This window comes from Crocodylus porosus, unplaced genomic scaffold, assembly GCF_001723895.1.
Source record: "Crocodylus porosus isolate Cpor-Errol unplaced genomic scaffold, CroPor_comp1, whole genome shotgun sequence".
Lineage (NCBI taxonomy): Eukaryota > Metazoa > Chordata > Crocodylia > Crocodylidae > Crocodylus > Crocodylus porosus.
In genome coordinates this window covers 17,053,119-17,078,064 of record NW_017728923.1, presented here as the reverse complement: position 1 = coordinate 17,078,064, position 24,946 = coordinate 17,053,119, and the positions used below count along the sequence as shown (strand labels likewise).

Below are 24,946 nucleotides of genomic sequence, written 5' to 3'. Positions count from 1 at the left end.
GGGGGCTACTGGATGGTCCGGGGAATAAAAACTTATTTTACAGTAGAGACATGGTTTAGTTCAGCAAAACAAAGATGAAGTGTATAATTGCTGCCTGTATACCTTGGCAGGTAAACACCAGCAAAGCAGAGCTTTTAAAGCTGAAGCACAACATTCACAAAATAAATGGATATAAACTAGCCACAAATAAATTGGGGATGAAAATAAAAGTTCCTAACCATTGTAACAGTAAGGTTCTGGAACAGCTGGGGAAGCTGGAGCAGCAGGGAACAAAAAACCCAACCATCTTTTTAGATGGAGCTTGTTTGGCTTATGGATGGATGGACTTACTAACCTACTGGTTAACATCGGTCCTATTAATCAACCAAGTGTTAAAATTACCTTAGGCTTTTGTTCCAGAGTTAGTAAAGAAATTACAGGGAAATATTTTCTAAATTCCTTAGGTTCTTGATACTTACTGAAATTCAATTTGCTTAAGTTGCTTTTGCAAATCAGAGTTAGACTCTGAAGTCAGTTAGATGAGCCTGAGTGTTTTAATCATAATACCTAACTAGACAAGATGTGTTGCATCTTGCCTAGAAGTTAGTGCCTAATGGCTGCAATTTTGTAGATAGGTTTTTGTGACTGCTCCCAAAAAAACAATAGACAAGCACGTAGATGACTATTATTTTTCCATTCATTTAATCAGTTACTCTGCTGATGTATTGTGTTCTAATCTCATTGTTTGGTTTAGGAATATTTTATTGATCAGCTGAGGTCAGATGGAGTTTCTCATCTTCCCCAGCGCATCACCAATGAAATTGCGACCAATAGTCGGTATGAAGTTTATACCCAAGGTGGTGTCCTCTTTGCAACAAGTCGAATACTTGTGGTGGATTTCCTGACTGACAGAATTCCTTCAAGTCTTATCACTGGTAAGAATTTAAGAAAGTAAAGCAAGGACTTTATTTATAATATTTCAGATACATATTTGGGAGTTAATTTTTTGTGAATAGTCACATTGGTAATTGTAATTACCAATATTTTCAATACTTTTGCTGTTGCCACTAGATGTCAGTATAACAATAGCCATATTTTTATTTCTTGCTGTATGTATAAATTAAACATAAATGTTATTTGATATATTGAGTAATTAAACAAATTCAGAAAAAAAACTAGGTAAGTGAGGCTCTTTTTTTTTAATCTAATATTCCTCAAACATGACAGACAGTATACTACTATTATGGATAAATCCTTTTTTATTATCCAAGAACCATTATCCAATGGGGCATTTCTAGCGGGTCCCACAGGTTCTTGGCTTAATGCTTTTGAAACCATTATCAGTTATATGGAAAAACATAAACATTTCAGGTAACACAAATTGCTGGAGTGGTAAATAATTGGCCATAGGATCACATAGTAGGATGAGTTCACTCTAACAGGTATTTTAATGTGGTCTAATATTAAGACATACATTCAGGAACCAAAACATAGGTCACATAAGATAAGGGGGGCAGCTTTTGAAAGGCAGTGACTTGGAAAAGAACTCAAAGTTCATGGTAGATAACCCACTGACCATGAGCTCTTATTTGCAGTGTACAGCCAACTTATCCAAGTCCTAAAGTAGTGATAATTATTGGAGCCACTGCTTCCCTGCTGCCAAATTTCCAAATCTCAGAGGAACCGCAATTGTGTAACTGAAGTTGAGGCAGGGTATTTAGTTGAGCTAAACCAGTTGAAGCTAAAAATAGTTTATAGTTTTAAATAAAATAATTCACTTTTTAGAACTGCTTTTGTAGGTTCTGACACTTACGCAGGCCTTAAGTCAGTTTCTGAAAGACACTGCAGTTCAGTCAGATGTTGTGTCTGATTCACATATTCTGTGGACTTTGTCTTCACTTGAAAGAAAGCTTTATAATATATTAAGTCACATGTTGGAATCCTATTGTAAGCAAGGCAGGCTTTAATTTTAGCAAATCTTAGCTGAGTGAATTCAACCTCTGGGGTTTACTTCAACCAACTTTCTTTGTTTTCACTAGGATTTTGTAACATTGCATCTTTTTTGTCAAGGGCAAAGCCTTGATTAAATATTGTAGCCTGTATTACAGTCATCTAATCAGATTTCCTGCATAATTGTCCCTTCTGCTGCTAAAATCGTGCATGTATGAAATCAGAAAAAAACTTGAAAAACGATGTTACAGAGGTTCTTTGAACACAAGAAAACTGAACAAAATATAATAGGTATAGTTATTTGGCTGATTATCAGCTTACAAGTTAAGATGTTTTGTGGTTGAACTAATTCAAATTTTGTAGCCTTTAAAATATTTAAATTGTAGTACTAACATACTCAAATTGGCTTTCAGCAGTGCTCCTTTGTCAGCACTACAAATTTTGTTTTAAGATAAGTTCTAGGAATGTCTAGTGTAGCACTGAGAATCCAAATTAAGCCTGCCTGGCTTGCATGGTTACACTAGTGTTTTTGGCTGAAGATACCTCAGTCACAGAGCTATGTTATTTGGGAGTTTCATGGTGAAGAAAAGGAATTATTTGAATTGGTCTTGCAGGATTTTGTACTTAGAGGAAGATGATTTGTATTCTTCTTTTTTAATTATCAAAACATGTTAAGAATAAAGCATGCTTGTAGAGAAAATGTTCACAATACTGTAATATTATTTTTTCCTTTTGTGTAACTTGTAAACCTCTCATTCTGCCAGGCATTTTGGTGTACAAAGCACATAGAATCATTGAGTCATGTCAAGAAGCATTTATCTTGCGACTCTATCGCCAGAAGAACAAGCAGGGTTTCATTAAAGCTTTCACAGACAATGCCATTGCTTTTAATACTGGCTTTTGCCAAGTGGAAAGAGTGATGAGAAATCTTTTTGTACGGAAACTTTACTTATGGCCCAGGTAAGCCCCTTGTTACTTAGTACATGATATTTTTGTTATTCTTGCAGTTGTTTGGCTTGTGGTAATTTTCCATAGACTCTGCCGTTATCATTTAGATACAAGATCAAAATTAGTATCTTCCTTTAAATATGTGTATTACGTTTAAAGAATTCACAACTGACTGGTAATTGAGGCACAAGGTTTGAGACTTCTGTGAAGTTAGCAAAGCCAGGTGTAGAGCCAAGACCTCCTGTATTAGGCCAAGTGACATATCTACTGAACAGTGAAAACAGAGACTATCGTAGTTGCACTGAAAATCCATCTGTACTTAAAATCGTTTTTTTATCAGTCCACCATACAAGCCACTCACTTTCTCCTTTGTCCTGTCACCTGCTACTGTAAATAGTATCTTCAGCTTTCATTTAATCAGTAAAAGGAAACAGAAGTGAGGTTAACTAGGGAAGAAACGGGTAAACAGTGATGTTACAGAGTGTTATTCTCTTGTCTCAAACCCCTGGAATCTCCTCCACAGGATGAAGGTTCTGCTAGAAAGGAAAATGCACCTTAAAGTTTATAAGGAGACATGTACCTGGAGCCCTTATTCTCCATGCCATGATCTATTCCAACATTATCTCCCCTTCACATATTGGTACAGATAGTGCTGGTGGTATAGTGGTTACCTGGTTTTAATGTTGATGGCTGGGCTGAATATGTGAATCTAGTGAATAACTATAGCACCAAGCATACCACCCAAAAAACTCCTCTTCATAAGCTGCTCTCTCTCTAGGTTTCACATAGCAGTGAACTCGTTTTTAGAGAAGCATAAACCTGAAGTAGTGGAAATGCATGTATCTATGACTTCTGCCATGCGTGCCATCCAGACTTCTATACTGGACATCCTGAATGTGTGTCTGAAAGAACTCAAACGCTATAATCCAGCTCTTGAGGTGGAAGACTTGTCTTTGGAAAACGCTATTGGAAAACCTTTTGACAAGGTATCTTGTGTTTTGCTGTATTATAACAAAGATAATTTTTGCTAACATTTTCTATGGTAATACAGTATTTCAGAAACTAACTGGAAGCCACTTAAAATTTCTCTTGACAAGTTCATAACAAATGCAAGTAGAGAATCGTAGTTATCCATAGTGCTATTTGTGTGCAGTTGGCATTACCAGATTTCACTGAGAGCACCTTGGGGTAGAGGGTTTTTTTGTTGCATGTTTGTACAGTACCAAGCACAAAGAAATGTTGGTCTGAGATGAAACCTCCTAGCTATTCTGGCAATATAAGTTATGGGGCAATTTTTAATACTTTCATAGTTGCATAAATTCTTAATTGCTTGGCTGTTTAGTCTGGTGTACTGAATGTCTTTTTTTAGTTGGCTGTGTCTAATGGAAAATTTTGATTTGTGAAGCCAATGCATTACTATGTCATGATGACATGTTCACAACCTGTATTCTTCCTACTAGGAGCTCTTCAAATGCAGGGGGGGCAGACTATGGCTTGGTGCATCTGTATCTTATCCAAATACTGTTTGTCGTTAGCCATGTTTATATTGCCATTGGTAGCAGACCTGAAACTTGCTTGACCAGTTTACTTTTGCAAAGTAAAACCATAAGCTTAGGCAGTCATTTTATGCCAAAGTTACTTTAAGCTTATTTCTTCTTGTATTTTAACATGAAGCCTTGTGGAATGTTTTAGAGAATGTTTGTTTCTATAATATTTAAATCTCTCATCTCCAGTGCGTTCATCTTTAGAAATGAATGATATTATGATAAGTTTCTTTTTCTTTACTAATTAGTAAGTGTCAAGCCAGGTCAAGGAAAATAAGTTTTTATGTTTTCTATATTTCAGCAGCTGTATTTTATTTAGGGAAAAGAAAATCTGTGTTTAAACAATAGAGGAAGCAAATATTTGTAAATTGTTTACTTATGTCAGAGCATATATTTTTTAGTTTTCAAAGGTACTGACATAAATATAATATTACGGTTTTTATTTGAGTCTCTTTCACCAAAGTAACTCTAACATACAAACTTTTTACAATACAGGTTTAAAAGCCAATCTAAATCTACTGTAGGCCTGATACAATGCCTGCAGAGGTCAGTGGAAAGATTTAGTGTACATTGAATCAAGCCCTCAATGCTGGAATGAAAAAGAGTTGCTGCAGACCTGTGTAGATTGCTATAGCATGTATACAAGATTCTTAACTTTCTTATTTGTTTCTAGACAATCCGTCACTATTTAGATCCTCTTTGGCACCAGCTTGGAGCTAAGACCAAATCTTTGGTTCAGGATTTGAAGATATTACGTACTTTGCTGCAATATCTAACTCAGTATGATTGTGTCACCTTCCTTAATCTTCTAGAGTCGTTGAAAGCAACTGAAAAGGCTTTTGGTCAGAATTCAGGTATGAGGTGACTAACACGTCAGAAAATGCACAAAAACAGTGAAATCTTGATACTTTTTAATTAAATCCTCCAACCTATACTGAGGCTTCTAATTAGGTTTAAATACCCAACCATAAGGACGTGGGTCTTATTGACAGTTAATGCTTTCACCCTCCCCCTAAACTTCTGTTACTTAACAGCATGAAATAAATCACATCACAAATTTGCATTTTTCTCTCTTACCAAGACAGTGATTATATAACAAGCAGGTAACACAGCTATTTCAGATGAGAGATTTTGTGCTTTTATTTGAAGTTGAAGCACACATGTTCCAAATGTTTAATTGACTAATATTGTGGTTTCTCTTCACCTTTAGGATGGTTGTTTCTTGACTCTAGTACGTCAATGTTTGTAAATGCTCGAGCCAGAGTTTATCACGTTCCCAGTGACAAAGCGAGTAAGAAGGTTGAAGTATCTGAAAATATCAGTATGAAGAGAGATAAAAGCGGTATGAGAATTTCTCATTTTTAAACTGTTAATTCTAGCATTTTGTAATTTGTTACCGGCATTACAGTATCATTAAGGATCCACTACTTAGATTCAGAACCTATTGTTCTAGGTGCTTTGTAAGTGCACATTGAGAGAGTCCTAGCTTCAACGAATTTAGAATAGATAAGACAGTGAGGTACAAGGAGATGAAGTAACATACTTCAGGACCTTGCAAGTCCCTGAAAGAGCTTCTATAGCAGGGGTCAGCAAAATGGCAGATCCAGCCAGTGGCCAGACTCCCATTTCCCAGTAGCCCCTGCGTGTGTCACATTGGCCAGTTTCCATGGAGCAATGGCAGGGCTGTAACAGCACCAGGCCAGGGTTTCCATGGAGACCGGCCCCAGCAGCACTGGCAGAGCATGTGGCTGGGCAGGGAGCTGCTCCAAGGTTGGGGCTGGGATCTTGTGGTGGTGACAGCATGGTCTGGAGCCAGGGCAGAGCCACAATCCACTGCCTGCACACCCCTGCCTGGGGCATGCAGGCAGCAGATCACAGTTCTGCCCCAGCTCCAGACCATGCTGTCACCACTGCAACATCCTTGTCCCAGAACAGCTCCCTGCAAAGCCACATGCCCTGCCAATGCTGCTGGGTCCAGTCTCCATGGAAGCCCTGGCCCCACCATGTCACAGCCCCACAGCTGTTAGGGTCTCCATGGAAACCGGCCACAGCGATGGAGGCAAGGGTTACTAGAAAATGGAGTCTGCCACAGGCTGATCTGGCCAACAGGCTGGACTTTGCCTGCCCCTGTTCCATGGGGACTGTTCTTGAACCACAAAGGGTGTTTGTATTGGCTTGTTATTCAGTCACTCATAAATATGGGGGTTTTTTCCCTTTAAGAGTTTTGGAATTAAAGCATCCCTATTTTACTCTGTTTAACTTTTGCTTCACAAAAGCTTTTGTCCTCATTTATAAATATGTTTATAAAATAGCAGTCCCCAACCCCATCAGCATAACAAGTTGCGTATGTGGAACATTGAAAACTGCCTTTGCAACAGTTATCATCAGTATCTAACTCATTAATTTAAAGCTTTTAGGGATCTCTTGACTGTAAAGCCTTCAACGTTAAACCTGTTCTATTGTATTTCAGAACTAAAAAAGGAATTGGTTCTAGAAAGTAACCCAAAATGGGAGGCTTTAAGAGAAGTATTGAAAGAGATTGAAAATGAGAACAAGAACAGTGAAAGTCTTGGTGGACCAGGTAAGATAGTGTCAAATGTTGTAGATTACCAGAGGCTTGATAGGTTCTTGCCTCTGAGTAACTTTTAAGGGGGAAACATAACTAGCTTTTGTGTGTGGAGGGGGGTGTAAATGTCTTATGTTTAGTCTAATACTTTGGTAATATTTATGGATAACAATAACAAATAAGAAGAACTAAGTAAAAGTTGTTAGCTATTGAAGTCAGTGTAAACAAATAACCTGTAAATGTGGGTATATCTTCAATTTGGAATTCTCAGCTTCACAAGTGGGACCATGCCTGCCTTTGAAACAGGTAAGAATTTCAAAAGGGCTAAATTCACCAAGGAGCATTAGGTACCAAGTCATATGGATGTTTTATAAATCCACCCAAATCTTTGTAAATTATGATATCCTGGGCAGGCACACAGGCTGGCTCTTTGTTCAGTCCTCAGTAATAATTTGTAACTGTTTATTTAAATACTAATGTCAGTGGATAGAACATATATCAGACAGATGTACACTCTCATCAAATTAGTGAAGTCTGTTGCAAATAGTCATATCAATCTGCAAAAAGATAGTGTGGCCAGGGTCCTCAAATTTGAGGGTGTAAAATTTGTTTGTTTGAGGTATTTCTAGGCTGACTAACTTAGATAGCAAAGGGTGAAAATTAGAACAGGTTTAACTAGCGTGTACTTTTTATATCATTCTGTGTCTGCATCAGTCTTATGTCAGATGGTTCAAAGAACCTGCACTGATTCTGGCCATTTAAGAATAAGGAACTTAGCCTGACCTGCAGTTGGAGCCTTGTTATGTTCATGACAAAAATCATGCAAGTTAGATGGTCCACAAAAATCCAGAGCAACTGCTACTAACAAGTGTGAAGGCATTTGGCAGGCATGCTCTGGAGATCATTTACAAACAATTTAGATCTTTGCTCAAGAGACTTCTTGTATGTGAATAAAGTGCAGTGTAAGAGATTTAAAATATTTTTTTTGACTGTAGGACAAGTGCTTATTTGTGCCAATGACGACCGAACTTGTGCACAACTCCGGGAGTACATTATTGATGGAGCAGAGGCTTTTTTAATGAGACTGTATAACAAAACCTTTGGGAAGGATGAGAAAACTGGAGATGTGTGGAGTAAGGATAGAAAAGCTGTCAAGTCCAAAGGAAATGCCAAATTGGACAAAGGGCCTCGGGCCAAAAAAGCCAGAATAGAAGCTACTTCAAAACAAAACAAAAACAATAAAGAAAGAGACTTGATTTTAATCCAAACAACAGAAAAAACAGATGAGGAGAACATAGGAGACGAGGCAGAGGATTATAAAGACTTCAGCAGTAGCCAAGAAAGCGACATGGAGGAAACCAAACCTGAAGATTTCCATGTGAACTTGCCTTCGGATACTTACTATGGTATCTTTAGAACCCCCTTGACTATTATTCATCCACTGCAGGGTTGTAGTGACCCTTATGCTCTCACTCGGGTATTGCATGAAGTGGAACCACGATACGTTATATTATATGATGCAGAACTAACTTTTGTTCGGCAGCTGGAAGTCTATAAGGCAAGCAGGCCTGGAAAGCCCTTGAGGCAAGTTGAGTTGATATCTGAGAATGTAGTTGCTGTAATTTCGCTTTAAAAAATGCCAGTGTTACAGCCATTTGATAATTAACCCAGAATATCCATTCAATGAATCTGTGTTTATCTTGTAATTCCTATTCAGTTATATTCTTTGGTTTCAAAAGCCACAAGCATGTACCCTGTAATTGATTCTACTTTAAAAATGTGTATTTATTTTTCCAGCAAGTATTTAATCCTCTTTACAACAGAGATGTATCAGCACCAGCAATTACATGTTCCATCATGCTTGAGCCCCTACCCCCTGCCCAACCTGGGCCAAGAGGCATACTTGCGTTTAAAATGTGTCCTGCTGGCTGAACACTAATTGCAAGTTTGCTGTGTTTGCTTGGCCCAACGAAAGTGTTTGTGGTCATGAAGTGAAATTTTACAGTATGCTTCTTCCTTTTCCTGAGCCTGATCATACTGTTCATTAATTGAGAAACTCAGTGTTGAAACACGGTGTTAAGACATTATAAAAGTTCTTTTTGGGTAGGCATTACAAACATACCAAGAAAACAGTTCCATGTATTTTGAACATGGTGCAGGGACAGTTAATAGAAATATCTCCATGTAGATTTTATGTACTTAATGCATTGACCTGATATAAAACTATTAGTATTTCTCCAAGTATGAACAGACTAACAATTATACTGCTTTAACTGCACTTGTAACTACTGTTTGTGTGTACCCATCAGTTGATCCATTTTGACTTGGTCTGTTCCTACACCATAATGATTTAATCTCTAAATAAATCAGGTGGGAACTATTGGGGTTTAGCTTCCATTTACTGAAGAGTAGACGGATGAAACTGTTAGTGGGTTCAGCAGAACAGTGGCAAATCCCCTCCCCCAGCTTTTATAAAGTGATGTAATGTTTTACTTGTTCAGGTCCTAAGTGTATATGTTATGATGGCTGCGATGCATGTGACACCAGCGAAAGGGGATCCTTTATATAAGGAAAGTATATCCATATATAAATTTAGGTATTGCCCTTCTCTAAGCCTGTCACTTTAGAGTGCTATCTTTAAAGTAATCCACACTTTTGGTTCATTTTATAAACATTCTTCAGGGAAGCTTGCATATAAGAACAATGAAAAATATGATCTCCAGTTTTATTTTGCTGCTTGCCTTTTCTGAAAGAACTTGCTTGTCTCAAAAAACAGTGATGATGAGTAAAACTCCATGCCATCTGCTTCAGTTGCATTCCGGTGCTTATATAAGCATATCCTTCTTTTGGCAAAAGGAAAAATTTGGATAAAAGAATTTTTCAGCAAATGAATTTCCACAATTCTAATTTCAGTTGTAATTAATGGAGTCCTTGTTAGTCAAATATTTATTATTTAAGGCCTTAAAGCTGGTTATCTCAAATACCGACATGCCCATGTTTCTTTCAGGGTAACATTGTTGTGTTTTGCAATCTAAAATAATGTTCTTGTGCCCTGCCTGTAGGGTTTATTTCCTTATATATGGAGGTTCAACAGAAGAACAGCGCTATCTCACTACTCTAAGGAAAGAAAAAGAAGCTTTTGAAAAACTAATTCGGTAATAAAAGTGGTCTTACTAGCTTTACAGGAAATCACTTGTTTCGTAACACACGTTTTTATGTTGACTTCTTGAACCTGAATTTCTTATTTCTTTAAAGTTTTCAATTATGCTGGCTTTTCAGTGTTAAGTCTCCCCTTGAGAATCAGTGAAATGACAGTGGCATAGTTGTATTGCTAACACGGATGTGTCTGTCTAAAACTTCAGAAATTTGAAAGGCCTAAACCTCATTCTGGGTGCTGCTTGCAGCTATGTGCGCTTTTGTGTGGGAAGACATCTTAAATGTTTTACTTACAAGAATAGCAACTTTTGTATGATGCCAAACAACTTCTGGGGCTTTTTATATAGTTCCAGTGGAGGGACGCATCATAAAATCATAGTAGAATGGTGGGCCAGTATCACAAAGACAAGGTTATGCTGCTGGTCTTCATGTGCAGTTAAGTCCCCTTTTCCCAGAGAAGTTCCACAGAAAATTGAGGCTCCTCACAGTACAAATATTAATAAAAAACAAAATAAGTGTCTGACTAATAGCCTTAATTTACTTGGGATTTTTCTTTGGATCATTGTAATTCTTATAAAGTTTTCAAGCAATACTAAACTATGTGCATTTCTAGTACTGTTTCACCAGATGTAAAATAATTTATAGTATTTGTCACACTAGAATCCTGGAGAGCTCAGACTTGAATATCAATAAAAAAACACAACAGAAATAATTCCACTGTTACATTTTCTGATTTTTTCAGAGAGAAGGCTAGCATGGTTATTCCTGAAGAAAGAGAAGGCAGAGATGACACAAACTTGGATCTAATCAGAGATGCGGCTTCTGCAACTGTTTCTACTGACACACGCAAAGCAGGTGAGCAGTTCCTGGAGCTAGCTCTACAGCAGTGATTTTCAACCTGTTTTCATTTGTGGACCCCTAAAAAATTTCAAATGAAGGTGCAGAACACTTTGAATTGTATGTGTGATTATTCACATATTTTGAATGATCATAGTTATCTTTTGCTGGACCCTTTAATCATAGTCTGTAGACTCCCAGGGTCTGTGGACCACAGGTTGAAAACCACTGCTCTGCAGCTTCACGTAATGTCAGGGTAGAATATCTGACAAGCACTTGACAGATTATCTGGTACAATGTCATTTTAGAAATCTTTCCTGCTCAAGTGTAATATTCTAGGGTGCCTGCACACCCTAGAATTAGAACACGTCAAAGCAGACTTGATTAATCATTCTAATTAAAACGTTTCAGCAGCCTCACTATCACTTTTATTCAGCACTCCCACATTTCAAAATGACAGTGGGGACGCTAACTAAAGCTTGCCAAACAAGGTTTATTTAAAGCACCCCCCATGGCCATTTTGAAGCGTGGGGCGCTGAATACATGAAACACTGCACGTGTTTTAATTAGAGCAGCTCTCGGGAGCTGCTTTAATTAAAGTGCCTGCCTGCCCTGGAGCACATGTAGAGATGCCCCTAATGACAGTATGTTCATGGTTAAATTCCAGTCCTTGTGCTTGGAGTCTGAGAGTGTTGCTGAATCATTGTAACTTGCCTGTTAGGTAGCACCATGAATTACCATAAAAGTATGGTCTGGCAAATACACCACCCTTTGACCTTCGGAGTGGAGATCTACATCCTGCCTACCTTGCAGAGAGGGGAGGCTCCAAGACTTAATCAATATCGCTTTAAAATGTCAAGCTAAAAAAATCAGTCCTTCTCCCATTAAAGCCAGGATAAAACTCCTTCTGACTTCAAAGGAAGATTGGTCTTATCCCTTCTATTTCTCTGGGAGATCTTTAGGCAAGGAAGTGAAGGGAGTAAAGGCAGTTTATCTTCCCATAAGTACTTGGTAACTCTGTTACACAGGCCGTGATGTAGAAGAGAGTTAATACAAAGACTTGGGGAGACTGGAGGGTGATCTCCAGGGCATGGGCTTTTGTCTTTTTAAATAAACTAGGAGGGGAAGGAAGCTTGGATACTAAACAAAAAGAAATTGGCAGAGGTTAAAGATGTACCTAGGGCAACCAACTGACAAGTAAATAAAAATAGAAAGTAGAATTGTGTTGGTGTAAACAAATTGTGCTCTATCCCTTTCACAAATACGTGCGTACATATGCTCTCTGTTTCAGAACAGGAGCTTGTCCATCCAAAAAATGCCAAGCACACTTTAATGCTTATGCAGAACCTGGCATAATGCCTTAGATACCTGGCTGCACATTAATAATACATGGGACCAGATTAAATTTGGTTAGTGGAAATGAATGTAGTTCTCATTGCCATTATTGGAAACTAAGCCACTTGGTCCAGACTTTGGCTGGGGACAAAGACACTTCTCTTTGGCACAGGGCATTAGACTGTGAGTCACAGTAAGGCTTCTGAAGAACTGCAGCAGTATGTCTTTTAGCTTTGAAAGGCAGCAGGGAGCAGTGTCTTACAGCTTGCTCCCACTCCTCTGACAAAAGACCTGCATTAACTGACTCTGTAAGAAGACTGGTCTATCTCCTCACAGCTAGAGTGAATGATGCCTGCTGTGTGAAGACTCCAGAAGGGAAAGCTTAAAGCAATGTTTTATTCTAAAGAACCTAAAAATTGAGGCGCAGGTGCCTAAGTTCCCTCGATCATTTTGCTCCTCTATCTTTTGACATCAGTGGGTTTCACGTACAAAGTGTGCACGGAATATAAAGAGTATTAGAATTTATCACAAAAAGATTATACTGGTGGGCTTTCGTGACTAAAGGAAAAAAACTGCTTACATTGACTTAAAAAATATGCTTAAAAACTATGTCATACCCTCCCCAACAAACGTGGAAGAATTAGTCAGCTAGCAGTTATATTGATGGCAGATCAAGGCCTAGTATTCAACCTCGGAAACAAATTCATAAATTCATTGTCATAATGTATACATGAGTGGTGGTGGTGGGTATTTTGGGTTTTGTGTGGCGGTGGTTGGGGGGGTTGTTTGTTTTTTGTTTTTGGAAGTGGGGTCCATAAATAGTTACAGTTTTATACAAGGCAGTAAAAGAGGCTGCAAAAGAAGGTATTTATTGCAAAATCCTGTAAGAAAGCAACCAATAGGCAGAGGATGTTTTCTATCCCAAAAGTGGCAACAAAAATCAGTCATCCTTTTGCTACTGTTCCAACAGTCTTGGTCCTTTATTTGAATGTCTTATCTGGCTTTTTGCTTTTCTTAGAAATTCAAACTCTTTGCCCTTGTCTTCACAGCTCTACCCAGCCTCTTATTTCCTCCAGGTCCCTCTTGTTCACTGTATCCTCTGTCTAATCTGTTTGTCTTTATTCTCCATTTCTCTTCCCACTTTCATTTCATGGTGAGAGACACGTGCATGCATATGGTATGCCTTGGTTTGTCTATCTTACTCTTTTCTTTCTAATCCTATAAATCTCACTGCCTCATTTAGCTCTCTGTCAGGTATATTTTCTATTCCCCTCTATAGCAGTCAGTTGAGCCTGAAATGTTTTGTTTATATCTTATTTATAGAAAAGATCCTGGTCTTGTACATACTTCTGATGGCCCAATTGTTGTATTTGAGTGGCAGGTTGTTAGGAGTGAATGAGAGTATCTTAATTCCAAGTAAAAGTGATTGCTCTCACTTTTTAAGAGAAAATTGTCATGTTCTTTAAGTATAAATCTTTTTAAATCAAACTTTCCCAGTATATTTAAACATTTATCTCAAGGGCTACAAACAGAAATTGTGTCATCCTGGGATGAATCATTTTTTATCACAGGACAGAACATGATCGTTTAGACATCCACATCCATTGTCCCAGGATAAATCCTAAAAAGGTTCACAGGTTAAGAAGTGTTAACAGTTTTATCCCAGGAAATCATGTCTGACTGGGGAAGGTGTGGGACTGGGGATGGGCCAGGGGCAAGTGCTGCCCAGCCAGGGCAGGAGGGTGCAGGACGGAACTGCAGCTCGTCCACAAAGTGTGGAAAAGGGTGGGGGCACAGCTCCTGCCGCTGCACGCAGCTCGTTCAGCAGCTTCTCTACTCATCCGGCAGCTCCCACTGCTGCTCCTGCCACTCGTCCAGGAGGGCAAGGCAGGGCATGTGCAGGGCAGGCAGCAGCACTGGGAGGGGGGCTATGGGGTGGCCAAGGTGATTTTTGGGGTAGCTGCAGCTCCCCCCCACCCCAGCACTGCCCCAGCGCCAGGCCACACCTGCAGCCTGCCCTACCTGCACCCCGCGCAGATCTGGGGCACACCCCCCACCTAGGGTGTGTGCAGCAACGAGAGCTGTGTGGCTCTGTCCCACACCCTGCTCTGCCCCAGGTGATTAGTGCCTGCCCCAGCACCACTCCCTCCCTCGCCACACGGGCTTCAATCTACCCTCCCATGCCCCTTCCCTCCCCCATCCTGTTCCAGACTTACCAGCTGCACGCAGCCGTATCAAAAATCAGATTGGTATTGGCCAATATGCCTCCTTAAAAATCACCTATCAGTATTGGCCCCAAAAATCTCTATCAGTGTACCCCTATTATTCTGGGACATAGTAAAGTGTGTCTGACCAGTTGTCCTGGGATAAACGCAATTGACTCAAGGGTAGAAAAACCACAGTGAATCCTGATTGTGTACATGCCAATCTAGGGACATTTCGATTCTAGAACAAACACAGGTATAACTTGTCCAGGGACAAATGCAACATCTGTTCCTAGGATTAATTTTGTCATTCTCAGCCAGTTGAATGTTGACTTTCATATGCAAAGCTTGATTTGTTAAATTATGGCCAGTTCTCAATACAGCTGCATTTTAAAACTTGTCTAGTGGGTGAAGCAACAAGAAGAGGAACAGTCTGGATTTCCTGTGCCACTGACACCTCAAAGTGGGATGCAGAGTTAAAATCAATCCATTCTGGAAACATTTTTTTTAAAGCTTTCCAAATGCTTTAAAAATAAAAAGTTGTAACAAGAAAAAGATTTGCATCTTTGGTGTCATATTAGTTACCTTAGAGAAGTGGTCACCAACCAGTGAATCCACTGGTACATCTCAGAGCCTCCTGGAGTCGATCCATGGCCGGGGTGGGGAGCTGAATGCCCACGTGCATGGACACATGCACCCCAGCCCAGCAGGTCAATCCTTGGGGAGATGGAAGGGGTGAGGGCTAGATCAAGGTCCCTGTGGTGAGGGACGGTGCCACAGAAGCAGGAGCAGGGATAAAATGAGGGGCCCTGGCCGGGTGAGACTTATTTGCTGGGGAGGTGCGCCCCCAAATAATTGTTTTGTCCCTATGCCTCAATCTGCACCCCACCTTCCTGCTCCACATACTTACCTGCTGTGGGGATGGCGGCAGTACATGGTAGATCTCGGATTGCTTTTAAATACCAAAGGTGATCTCCTACTTAAAAAGGTTGGAGACCACTGCCTTAGAGCATTAATTTTATATATGGATTTGCAAGGGATTTTTTCTGATTTTCTTTTGACTATGATAAACACTGGAAAAATCAGGATTTTATAATGGGGTTAGTAGAACTTTCAAGTTATTGGCATAATAAAACATAAGTTATCTATAAGGTGAATTGGTGATCAGCTATATGAAAGTGTTTCATTAAAAATATTTTATTCTTTAGGTGGACAGGAACAGAAGAGTATTCAGCAAATTATAATAGTGGATATGCGAGAATTTCGCAGTGAGCTTCCATCTCTGATTCATCGTCGTGGCATTGATATTGAACCCGTTACTTTGGAAGTTGGAGATTACATTCTAACCCCTGATATCTGCGTAGAGCGGAAGAGTATCAGTGATTTGATTGGTTCCTTAAATAACGGAAGGCTCTACACTCAATGCATTTCTATGTCACGTTATTACAAGCGGCCAATTCTTCTGATTGAATTTGACCCTAGCAAATCTTTCTCTCTCACTTTGCGAGACTCTCTGCAGCAAGAGATTTCCAGTAATGATGTCACTTCCAAACTCACCCTTCTTACCCTTCATTTCCCAAAACTACGTATCTTGTGGTGTCCCTCTCCCCATGCTACAGCTGAGCTCTTTGAGGAGTTGAAACAAAACCGGCCACAGCCTGATGCAGCCACAGCAATGGCCATCACAGCAGATTCTGAAATTCTTCCAGAATCGGACAAATATAATCCTGGCCCACAGGACTTTCTCTTAAAAATGCCAGGCGTTAATGCAAAAAACTGTTCTATCTTAATGAACAATATTAATAGCATTGCAGAACTGGTAACACTGTCGCAGGACAGACTCACAGAAATTCTGGGCAATGCTGTCAGTGCTAAGCAGCTGTATGATTTTATTCACTTATCCTATGCAGAGGCCATTTCTCAAGGCAAAACCAAAAAATGATTGATGGGGTTGGCCAGCCCAGGCCATGATTACACTGTGTCTTGAACAGTAGTTTGGTAAAGAGTTTTAAACACATATTTTTTTACCTTTTGGTGTAATCAATTGTATAGCTAATGCTGTTCTACCAACTTTCACTGTTCCTGACATTGCTGGAGGCAAATTTCATGTACAAAAGACAGACTAGTGTATCATCTCAGTCCATCCGCAGTGCTTGTACCAACTCTGTAATAGTACAGAATGAAGTAAATGAACTTTGTTTTGGGGCCTACTGGAATCAGATGCTGAACGCTCAGTATTCTCTTAAAAGGAAAACTGACTTCAGAGATGTATGATGTCTTGTATAATGAAGATGTGTTGAGTTTCTAATGAGTGGAATGTATGTGCTGTTTTGCATATTAGATTGTTTTGTTTTGGGGGGGCGGGGTTGCCTAAACCACCATTTTTTTTGTTGTTGTGACTTGTCTAAATTATAGGTAGTGGTGAAAATGTTTAAAATGTCCATGCTTTTTCCATGGAGTTTTGGGAGAATAGATAGATACATTTTTAATGTCACAGTTTACATTATAAAAATGTGATCAGCATTCTTATTTATGGTCAGAAACTTAACTACATAAAAACAGTAGCCATTTCTCCAAGCTTGTGCTCGCACTGTACATTTTGTGTAATATTTTCTTATTTTACTGACAAAAATGCGAACTGTTGTTTTTCCCTCTTGGTAACACTGCAGAACCAATACAACTCTGGTGGTGTTGGTCGCTTCCATATAAGTTCCATAATTCTAAAACTGAGATGCACATTGTACATTGGTACACTGCCACTTTACTTGGTCTGTCTCTTAGTTTAGATTTATGCTCCAGAAACATTTTTGTTCCAGCTTTGATACCTTCTGTTAAAGATGAAAATCTAAATATAATATTATAATATTTGATAAATTGGGTGGTTTAGTTCTTTTCATTGTACCCAAAGATTTTTCTATCACACATTCTACAACTTTTCCAAAGTAAAGTTTTAGAACAAATTCACAGTTTTTGCAGGTGTTGCTTTTGTTTTGTGCATTATCATCTATAATATATCCTAGTTTATTTTGCACTTGAGTGCCTTGAATTGCCAGTCTGAATAAATTCAGCACTGGTATTTGCTTATCTGAGAGCTGACTTCTAGCATTTTATGTAGTACAGAGTGGAGGAAGAATTTAATTTTTCTTTGTTAATTTATGAATGTCAGTTGTAAAAGACAGATATTCTGTATGGCACTTTCAAATGACAACTGCATATCACAGTCTACTTTTACCACAGGGATGAGTAGAATTTCCAGTCACTTAGCCTTTGTCCATTAATAGTTAACATCTACACCATCTTAACTATGTACTAGTATTAAAAGCAGTATTTATTTTATCACTTTGTACTGTAGTACAGAAAAAATATATTTGTGTTTATATGAGTCTGAAATGAGTTTGGGATGAATTTGTTCTCAGAATTGCACACGATAAAAATGAAGAGCATACATTTATAACTATGTGGCTTTGAATGATAAACTCTGAATAAAATTGCACAATGTAACTAAATTATTAATATTAATAGATATTTAAATTAAATTGCCTTTTATTTCTGTACTTTGAATTTTATATGAATTCATACACTCTGTTTTTCAGGATATAATATAGGTATTGGATAACTATGGATTTGTAACATAAGATTGGTTCCCAGTTGTGTTAAGTTCTGTACCAATACCTCAGACGTGTCCTCTGACCTGAAAATGATATTGTGAAATTGCCCCACAAATTAAATGCTTTCATTGCAAAGAAATTTTGTGCTTATTTTTCTTGTCAGTGTCTGATTTACTGTTTTTAGAAGGGGTTAAAGCTGTAAACTATAGGGTTAAATTATAAACCTGGACTTTACCTCAATTTTAGTTCTCCAGATTTTTAAGATCATTGTACATCTGACACTGTTGATCTCTTTCAATATATGCCAGTTGGCAAGAACTAGGAAATGGCTTATTTGTCTTGGATCTTGTCTGCACGGGGATTTGTCTATAGCAGTAGAGATACAGTTCTTTTGCCAGTATAGATTATATAGCTTCCTATTTTTTGTCAGTATAACTCCATCCACACAGGGCTTTTTGCCAGAAAAGCTCTATTGATGAGGAGTATGATTCTTTTCATACCCCTAAAACTTAAGTTTTGGAAGCTTTGATGAGAGAGTTCTCTTATTTGCATAATACCCTGCCTTTGTCAGCAACATGGATTTGCCTATTAATAGGAGAATGAGTGTTGGTGTGCTACAAAATACTTTGAATATAGCCTGGATTCACCAAAAAAAAAAAGCTCAGTAAATAGGCTAGCCATCTTGATTTCAGAGTTTATCTGCATTTTACAAGCTTCTCTGCAATACATTCACAAGGTAAAAATGTTCTCAGCAGTGTTGTCTTGGAAACTGAGCAGAAATGTTCAGCAGCATGGCTGCCAATTCTTAACCAAGAGAGGACTTTTTTTGTTATTCTGAACTTACAGTAACCAGAACTACTGCATTGCTACAGTGATTTGTTGTTTTCTAAAATGTTGCTGCAGTGTATCAAAATACCATATACATTAATTTCACTGCAATTTTTTTAAGCATGGCAATAGCATCCGTTAAGCACCCTGTGCTACTAATATAGGATTTTTCTTAAGGATTTAAAGCTGTGGTTAAAAAGCTGCTGATTTTGTAGGTTGCGAGTTTGCCCCATCTTCAGTGATCCCATCTGGATTTACAAGTTGATATTTCTCTTGTAGGATCTTCTGTTACTGAATGTCATGCCTTTTTCCACATGCTCTGGGGCATAATACCCCTTTCTAGCCTCCTGATCAAGGAGAAATGGACAGGTTGTCACAGGGCACTAAGGTGTGCCTGCTCCAAACTGCCTAGAGAGGGCCCTTGGAGCCAGGCAGAAACCCCACAGGTGCAGGTTGCTGTGGCAGCAGGCTAATGAGGGAATTAGCCTGCACCTGCATCCGGTCAGCTGACCAGAAGGAAACGGGCCTGGGCACATATAAGCCCCAGGGGTGGAGGTGGTCAGTTCTCTGGCAGCAGCCAGGGGGGAAGGAGTTTATGCATAAAAGCTCCGTGGAGATGCTTGGCTGCCTGTCCAGCTGTGGGTAAGACAAACAGGCTCTAGGAGCTCCAAAAGTGCTTGGGGATGGGAGGTACACATGGCTGAGGGAGAAACTGGCCCTCTTAAAGGTGCAGAATGTGGCTTCCAGTGTCATTGATAGTATTATTGTTAGGTTATAGCCCAAGGGCTCATATTTTTTTTGTTGTTTAATCCAGTGAACTGGGCTGAGGCTATTGGGGAGAAGGAAACCTCATTGGGGCACACTACTGGTGCAGAGCCTCAGCACCAGAGGACACAGTAACGGGGTGAGGAGACCCCAGGGCCAGAGGGTGCAGTTACTGAGGCTAAGGGTCCAATGACAAGAGGCCGAATTAAACTGAGGCCTCATCACAGGAAACAACGTATAAATACCATCTGCGAGGCATGAGGCGTGGTAAAGGGGTGGTTTTGGAGCCACACATCTAGCCCTTAAGGCTTGGGGTGTCTTGCAAGGCACCTGCTTAGAAGGGGAACCAGCAAGGGGTCTAAAACCCCTCAGGGTTTAGTGGGATCCATCGGCACCATGACTTCATAGCAACTTGAGGGCAGCCTCCCTATCTACTATCCTGACCAATAAAGCATGGCAGGGGAGACTAGAAGGTGCCTGCAGGGTGCAGCTGGCACAGTCACAGGGCCTTAGGGGCATCATGACAGTCTCTAGAGACCCCACCCCATGACACAGGTCTTCTCTAACTTATATTGTAGCTCGCTATTTTTCAATTGCATGTGCCCTGCAACATCCCCTTTCAAAAGAAAATGTAACAAAAAAGCACAATTCCTCAAATTCCAACCTCCCAATTACTGTAATGTCAGTTACTTTCTAACTCCTTAAATCTCAAGGCACCAAGCGTTTAAGCACATGCTACAGTCCTAGAGAATTGGACAAGTGAACAGAAAAATGAATTTCAGTTTTAGGTATTTAATTGTATAATTCTAGTTTGTGCTTCTCCAGGCATATGCCTGTTTATGGGGAAACAGAAATAGAGAAAGGGCCCTTCTGTATCACATTTTTGGGGGAAAAGGATCTCAACTATACAATAAAATCTCAGCGATTTGCAAACCAAAAAATTGTGCGCTAAAGAAATAGGCAAATTATGACTAACTTTGAAAACACTGCATTGTTTTTGTTTGCCTTTTACACCAAAATAAGAGTAATTATTCTGAATTATTTGCTTAGCTCTACTTGATATCCAATTAGGCCCTTTGCGTTTTCCCTGATGGGACACGTATATATTCTGCCAGCTGTCCTCCACAGACTGTCCACTCAGATGAATGGAATGTTACAAGGATCTACAGTAACAGGAATGTGCAGCTGCACTGGAGGCTTGTGTGTCACATACCTGGGACATCATTTAACCCTAAATGAAGTAATATTTTATGCCTTCTCAGACTCTTTTCCTTGTGTCCACTTATGTTCTTCCTTAACTCTTCGGGATATCATTCTTTCTCTTATTTTGCCATGTTTTAATTCCAGTTTTTTCCTGTCCCTCTCAAGGCCTATCTTCCGTCTGATCACTTTGCTGCCACTGCTGTTATCTCTTGTGTACTGGTTTTCGCCCATTTACTGACGTGTTTAAAATGAAGCGAAAGCAACTGGCTTCAGTGTCTAACACTAGCATGTAGGTTCTGTCAGAAAATCTTAAAAGTGGTCTTAAAAAGAATTGTGGAGGCAGGGTGCTGTCAAAGTCTCCTTTTTTCATGTGCAGACACTGTTCCAGTGTTATATAAACAGCATTATAAGTCTGTATGTAAGCAGCCAATTAGCCATCGTGTTTATAAATTTGGCAAACTTCATCCACAAAAGCACTCACAAAATTGATTCTGATCCTTTCAAAATTAGCTTTGATAGACCTACCTCCAGTATCTGACACAAGCTTAAATAAAACACACTATATACTGCATTTTCACTCACCCTGTAGAGCTGAGGCAAATCAAAATGGGAAAACTGACAAGCACGGAAAAGCAGCAGGTTGGCAGTTCTTGCAGACTGTACTCGCAATTTTTTTTTCTTTTTAATTAGACTGGAACCAGACTAAGTTTAGATGAAATGGAATTATAATCAAGTGTTCATATAAAATAATTACAGCCCAGGAAATAAACCTTCAAAACATTCTTCCATGCCTAACAAAGTTCTGTGCTTATCAAGCACAGGTAACGTCGTCGTAAACGTGCACTCTGCTAGCATGTATGCAGTTTAGACTTTATTTCGCATTTAACACTTTATAACAATATAATAGGATGAAATTGACTTTTGGTGCCAGCTTTAAGATTTATTTAACTGTGAAGTTGCACAGTCATTTATATCGGGGTTCTGACTAGGCCAGCATGCTGTGGTATACACAGAATAGCAGCACTGCTAAGGTGTGCCATATTCTTTTTTTTCTCCAGAAACAGCTTGCATAAAAAGAAACTCCAGTTGTTCTTGTTGTTAAGATACCTCTCTCGTGGTTCACGTTTTTGAGCCCGAGTTAGGTGGAAAGCCTGTGTTTTCAGAACTTGAAGCAATAGCTGTGAGCTGCAACTCGCCCAATCCCTTTCAAAGGCTGCTAACTCAAATGTCTGTTAATCAGTGCTGACATTTAAAATACATAAAAACATGCAACAAAAGACAGTTTATAACATGATCTTCAGTCTGTGGTGAGACGGCTCATTTTAATGCTGCATGTGTGGTCTTGGGAGAATAGTGATACAACACTTTATTTCCAATTAACAAGCCAAGTTCAATATGTTAAGCTTGGTATCTGAATAGGGCAGGTCCTGGAGATGTTCACTGTGCTTCATTGAGAAGTTAAGCAGTAGTCCAGCAGAATACTTTATCATGCAATGGGAGCAGTGTCCCACTCCCCCCCATCCCTTAGTTTGGCTCCCAATATATGCGGGGGGGGGGGGGGCCCCTGCCGGATAGCTGTGTGCAGAAGTACTTATTCTGGGGAGAGGGGAGGGGTTCACAATCAAATAGAACAGCAACGGCTGCTGCACTCTAGCAGCTATTTTTGTTCTCCTGCTCAGCCTGCCTCTCCCCCCACTTCAGTTATACTACCAGAATAAATAAAGTTTAGAGTTGATATCCTCCAGGAAGTATCCTGCCAGAAGTGTGCAAAATTTATATTGAGGAACTGTTGACATACGTATCCCAAACTGATCTCGACTCTCAAGACAGAAAAACACTTCCTTGGGTACCAAGGTAGCTGAGAAGTTTCAAACCACCTAGGAATCATACAACAAACAAACCGCTTTATTCTGGAGAAGCAAATGAAATCACATGGTGTGTCCTTGGACTAACCCAGCAAAGCAGGGGCTCCTATTTAGGGAAGCATTCTGTACTAACTGGAGTCTTCAAGAGGTCTTCAGATTTGATTCCAAGCACAGCATGTGCTATTTGACGGAAATCTAAGGTGAGTTCAGTTTTTCAGTGATTTCTGTATGTGATTTGACAGCCTCACATTGTTGCAGACTTTAGTATTTATCCCCGATGTTGTAAATAATAAGCATGCTATTAACTGACACAGAACTATTTTGAGTCAATGATGAGTAAATCATAAGGATTTTCTTTTTTCTGTATAGCCACACAGCTTACCTTTCAGGGAAGCTTGTGCAGCTTAATGTTTATAAAGAGCTTTGAGGTTCTCAGACACAGTGCAATAGACATTCAAAGTGAATGTAATTAATAGACACTGTCCCCATCCCACCTCTACGTCTCCTCCTAGTCTGAAATAATTCAAGTGGTTTTAGCTGGAAGTCCAAAACTATAGGCACCACTGGCCCAAACAGACATGTTCTGACTCATATCCAGTGGAAAGCCTTGACTTGCCTTTGTTCATCCATCTTTGCTCCTTTTGCTTTGCTAGATAGTTTATAATATCTCTCACGCACAAGCAAGTATCTGCTGAGAAGGGTAATTTGAGCCTGTGCAGTTTCAGTGCCTCTATGAAAATGACCCCTGATAAAGTAGGCTAAGCCCATCCCCATTATATATATATATAGAAACTGTTTGTTTAATTTGGGGACTGCACCAAGAATAAATAATGAGGTAATTCTGAAGACGATCCCAGAGCAGTCAGCTATGACTGTTCCTGCAAATCAGAGCTCTTTTTTCTGCTTTGTTTTTGGATGTGGTTTTATTGCCTAAATTTGAGCAGCCTTTTGTCTGAAGACAGGCTTAGGAATAGTCCAGCATTTTAAAAAGAAAGCATGAAGAACAATATTCTCAAAACAAAAGTCCTCCTCCTTGCTTTGTGAATCAAATGTAAAACTGTGGTTTTAAAACCTAAGGCCAGGTCCAGGATTCAAACCGCATTGAAGACAACCTTTCCATGCAAACAGAAAAATACTTTCTTTCAGATATTCTCAATCAATTAGTGGAGACCGCAGTCCAATTTTTCTCAAGGTACTGTACAGATCTTGTTTATCTTATTTGATTACAGTTAATCTGGAGATTTATGTGAATTAGTCATCAGATAAGACTTGGTAGTTAAGCCTGACAGTAAGATTTATGGGGTAGTCAAGTCCTTTTTATCACTTTGACTTATTTTGTTTATTCTTCATTGGCTGCAATAGACCTTTACCGGGTTGATGATAAAATGTCTTTCCCTACTGACTTTGCCTTATTGTATTTTGCCGTGTTCCTTAATGCATCAGAAATGTCCATGGCTCTCTCTTTGTTTATGTCTTAGTCTGTGTGCTAGCAGAATAGATGATGTCATCAGGAATGTGCACAGTTAACAAGAGTGCAGTTGAGTAACTGCACTGCAGAGCAATGACAGGAAGTAATATTTTCTCATGGGGGTGGGTTACTGCGTGGGTTTTTACGCACTTGGAACTGTTCTAATGCCTTGAGACTTTGAAGACATAATATCGGCAATGATTAGAACAGATCTGTTGTCAGTTGTCATCCTTGTAATTTAATCAAATTTACCCACGTGTCACTGAGTACAGATGTTGATATGCAACGTATTTTACCAAGATAAATTAAATCCAGAAAACTTTTATGAAGAGAGTATTATACCCATCATATGGATGGGGAAAACACATTAAGACTCTGATTCTGTCACTCTTATAATCAATAGTACCTACTCAAATGGGGGTAGTTCAATGTTAAAAAAAAAGAAGTGGGCCCCAAGGGAATTGTTCAAGATACAGCTGCCTTTCCTTTTAGCCACTCAAGGGATGTTTAGACATGGAAGATTAGGTTAAAAAAATGCTAACAGATGCTGAGGCCAGGTCTACATGAGGAAGTTGTATCACTTTAACTACACTGCAACACAGATTTTCATAGATTTCATAGATTTCATAGACATTAGGGCTGGAAGGGACCTCGGGAGATCATCGAGTCCAGCCCCCTGCCCAAAGGGCA

General features: G+C 39.4%; 1 protein-coding gene across 1 annotated transcript in view; it reads left to right on the top strand.

The window, feature by feature from the left end:
- The window catches only part of ERCC4 (ERCC excision repair 4, endonuclease catalytic subunit), a 21,848-nt gene extending 3,582 nt beyond the window's left edge, over window positions 1–18,266 (top strand). Inside the window, exons 2-11 of the mRNA XM_019540139.1 lie at window positions 734–914; window positions 2,694–2,889; window positions 3,656–3,863; window positions 5,095–5,275; window positions 5,632–5,763; window positions 6,892–7,002; window positions 7,983–8,571; window positions 10,050–10,142; window positions 10,886–10,998; window positions 15,728–18,266. Coding sequence (XP_019395684.1) covers window positions 734–914; window positions 2,694–2,889; window positions 3,656–3,863; window positions 5,095–5,275; window positions 5,632–5,763; window positions 6,892–7,002; window positions 7,983–8,571; window positions 10,050–10,142; window positions 10,886–10,998; window positions 15,728–16,461 — 2,538 coding nt within the window. The 3' untranslated portion in view covers window positions 16,462–18,266. The remainder of the gene's footprint in view (window positions 1–733; window positions 915–2,693; window positions 2,890–3,655; window positions 3,864–5,094; window positions 5,276–5,631; window positions 5,764–6,891; window positions 7,003–7,982; window positions 8,572–10,049; window positions 10,143–10,885; window positions 10,999–15,727) is intronic.
- The last annotated feature ends 6,680 nt before the right edge of the window (window positions 18,267–24,946 follow it).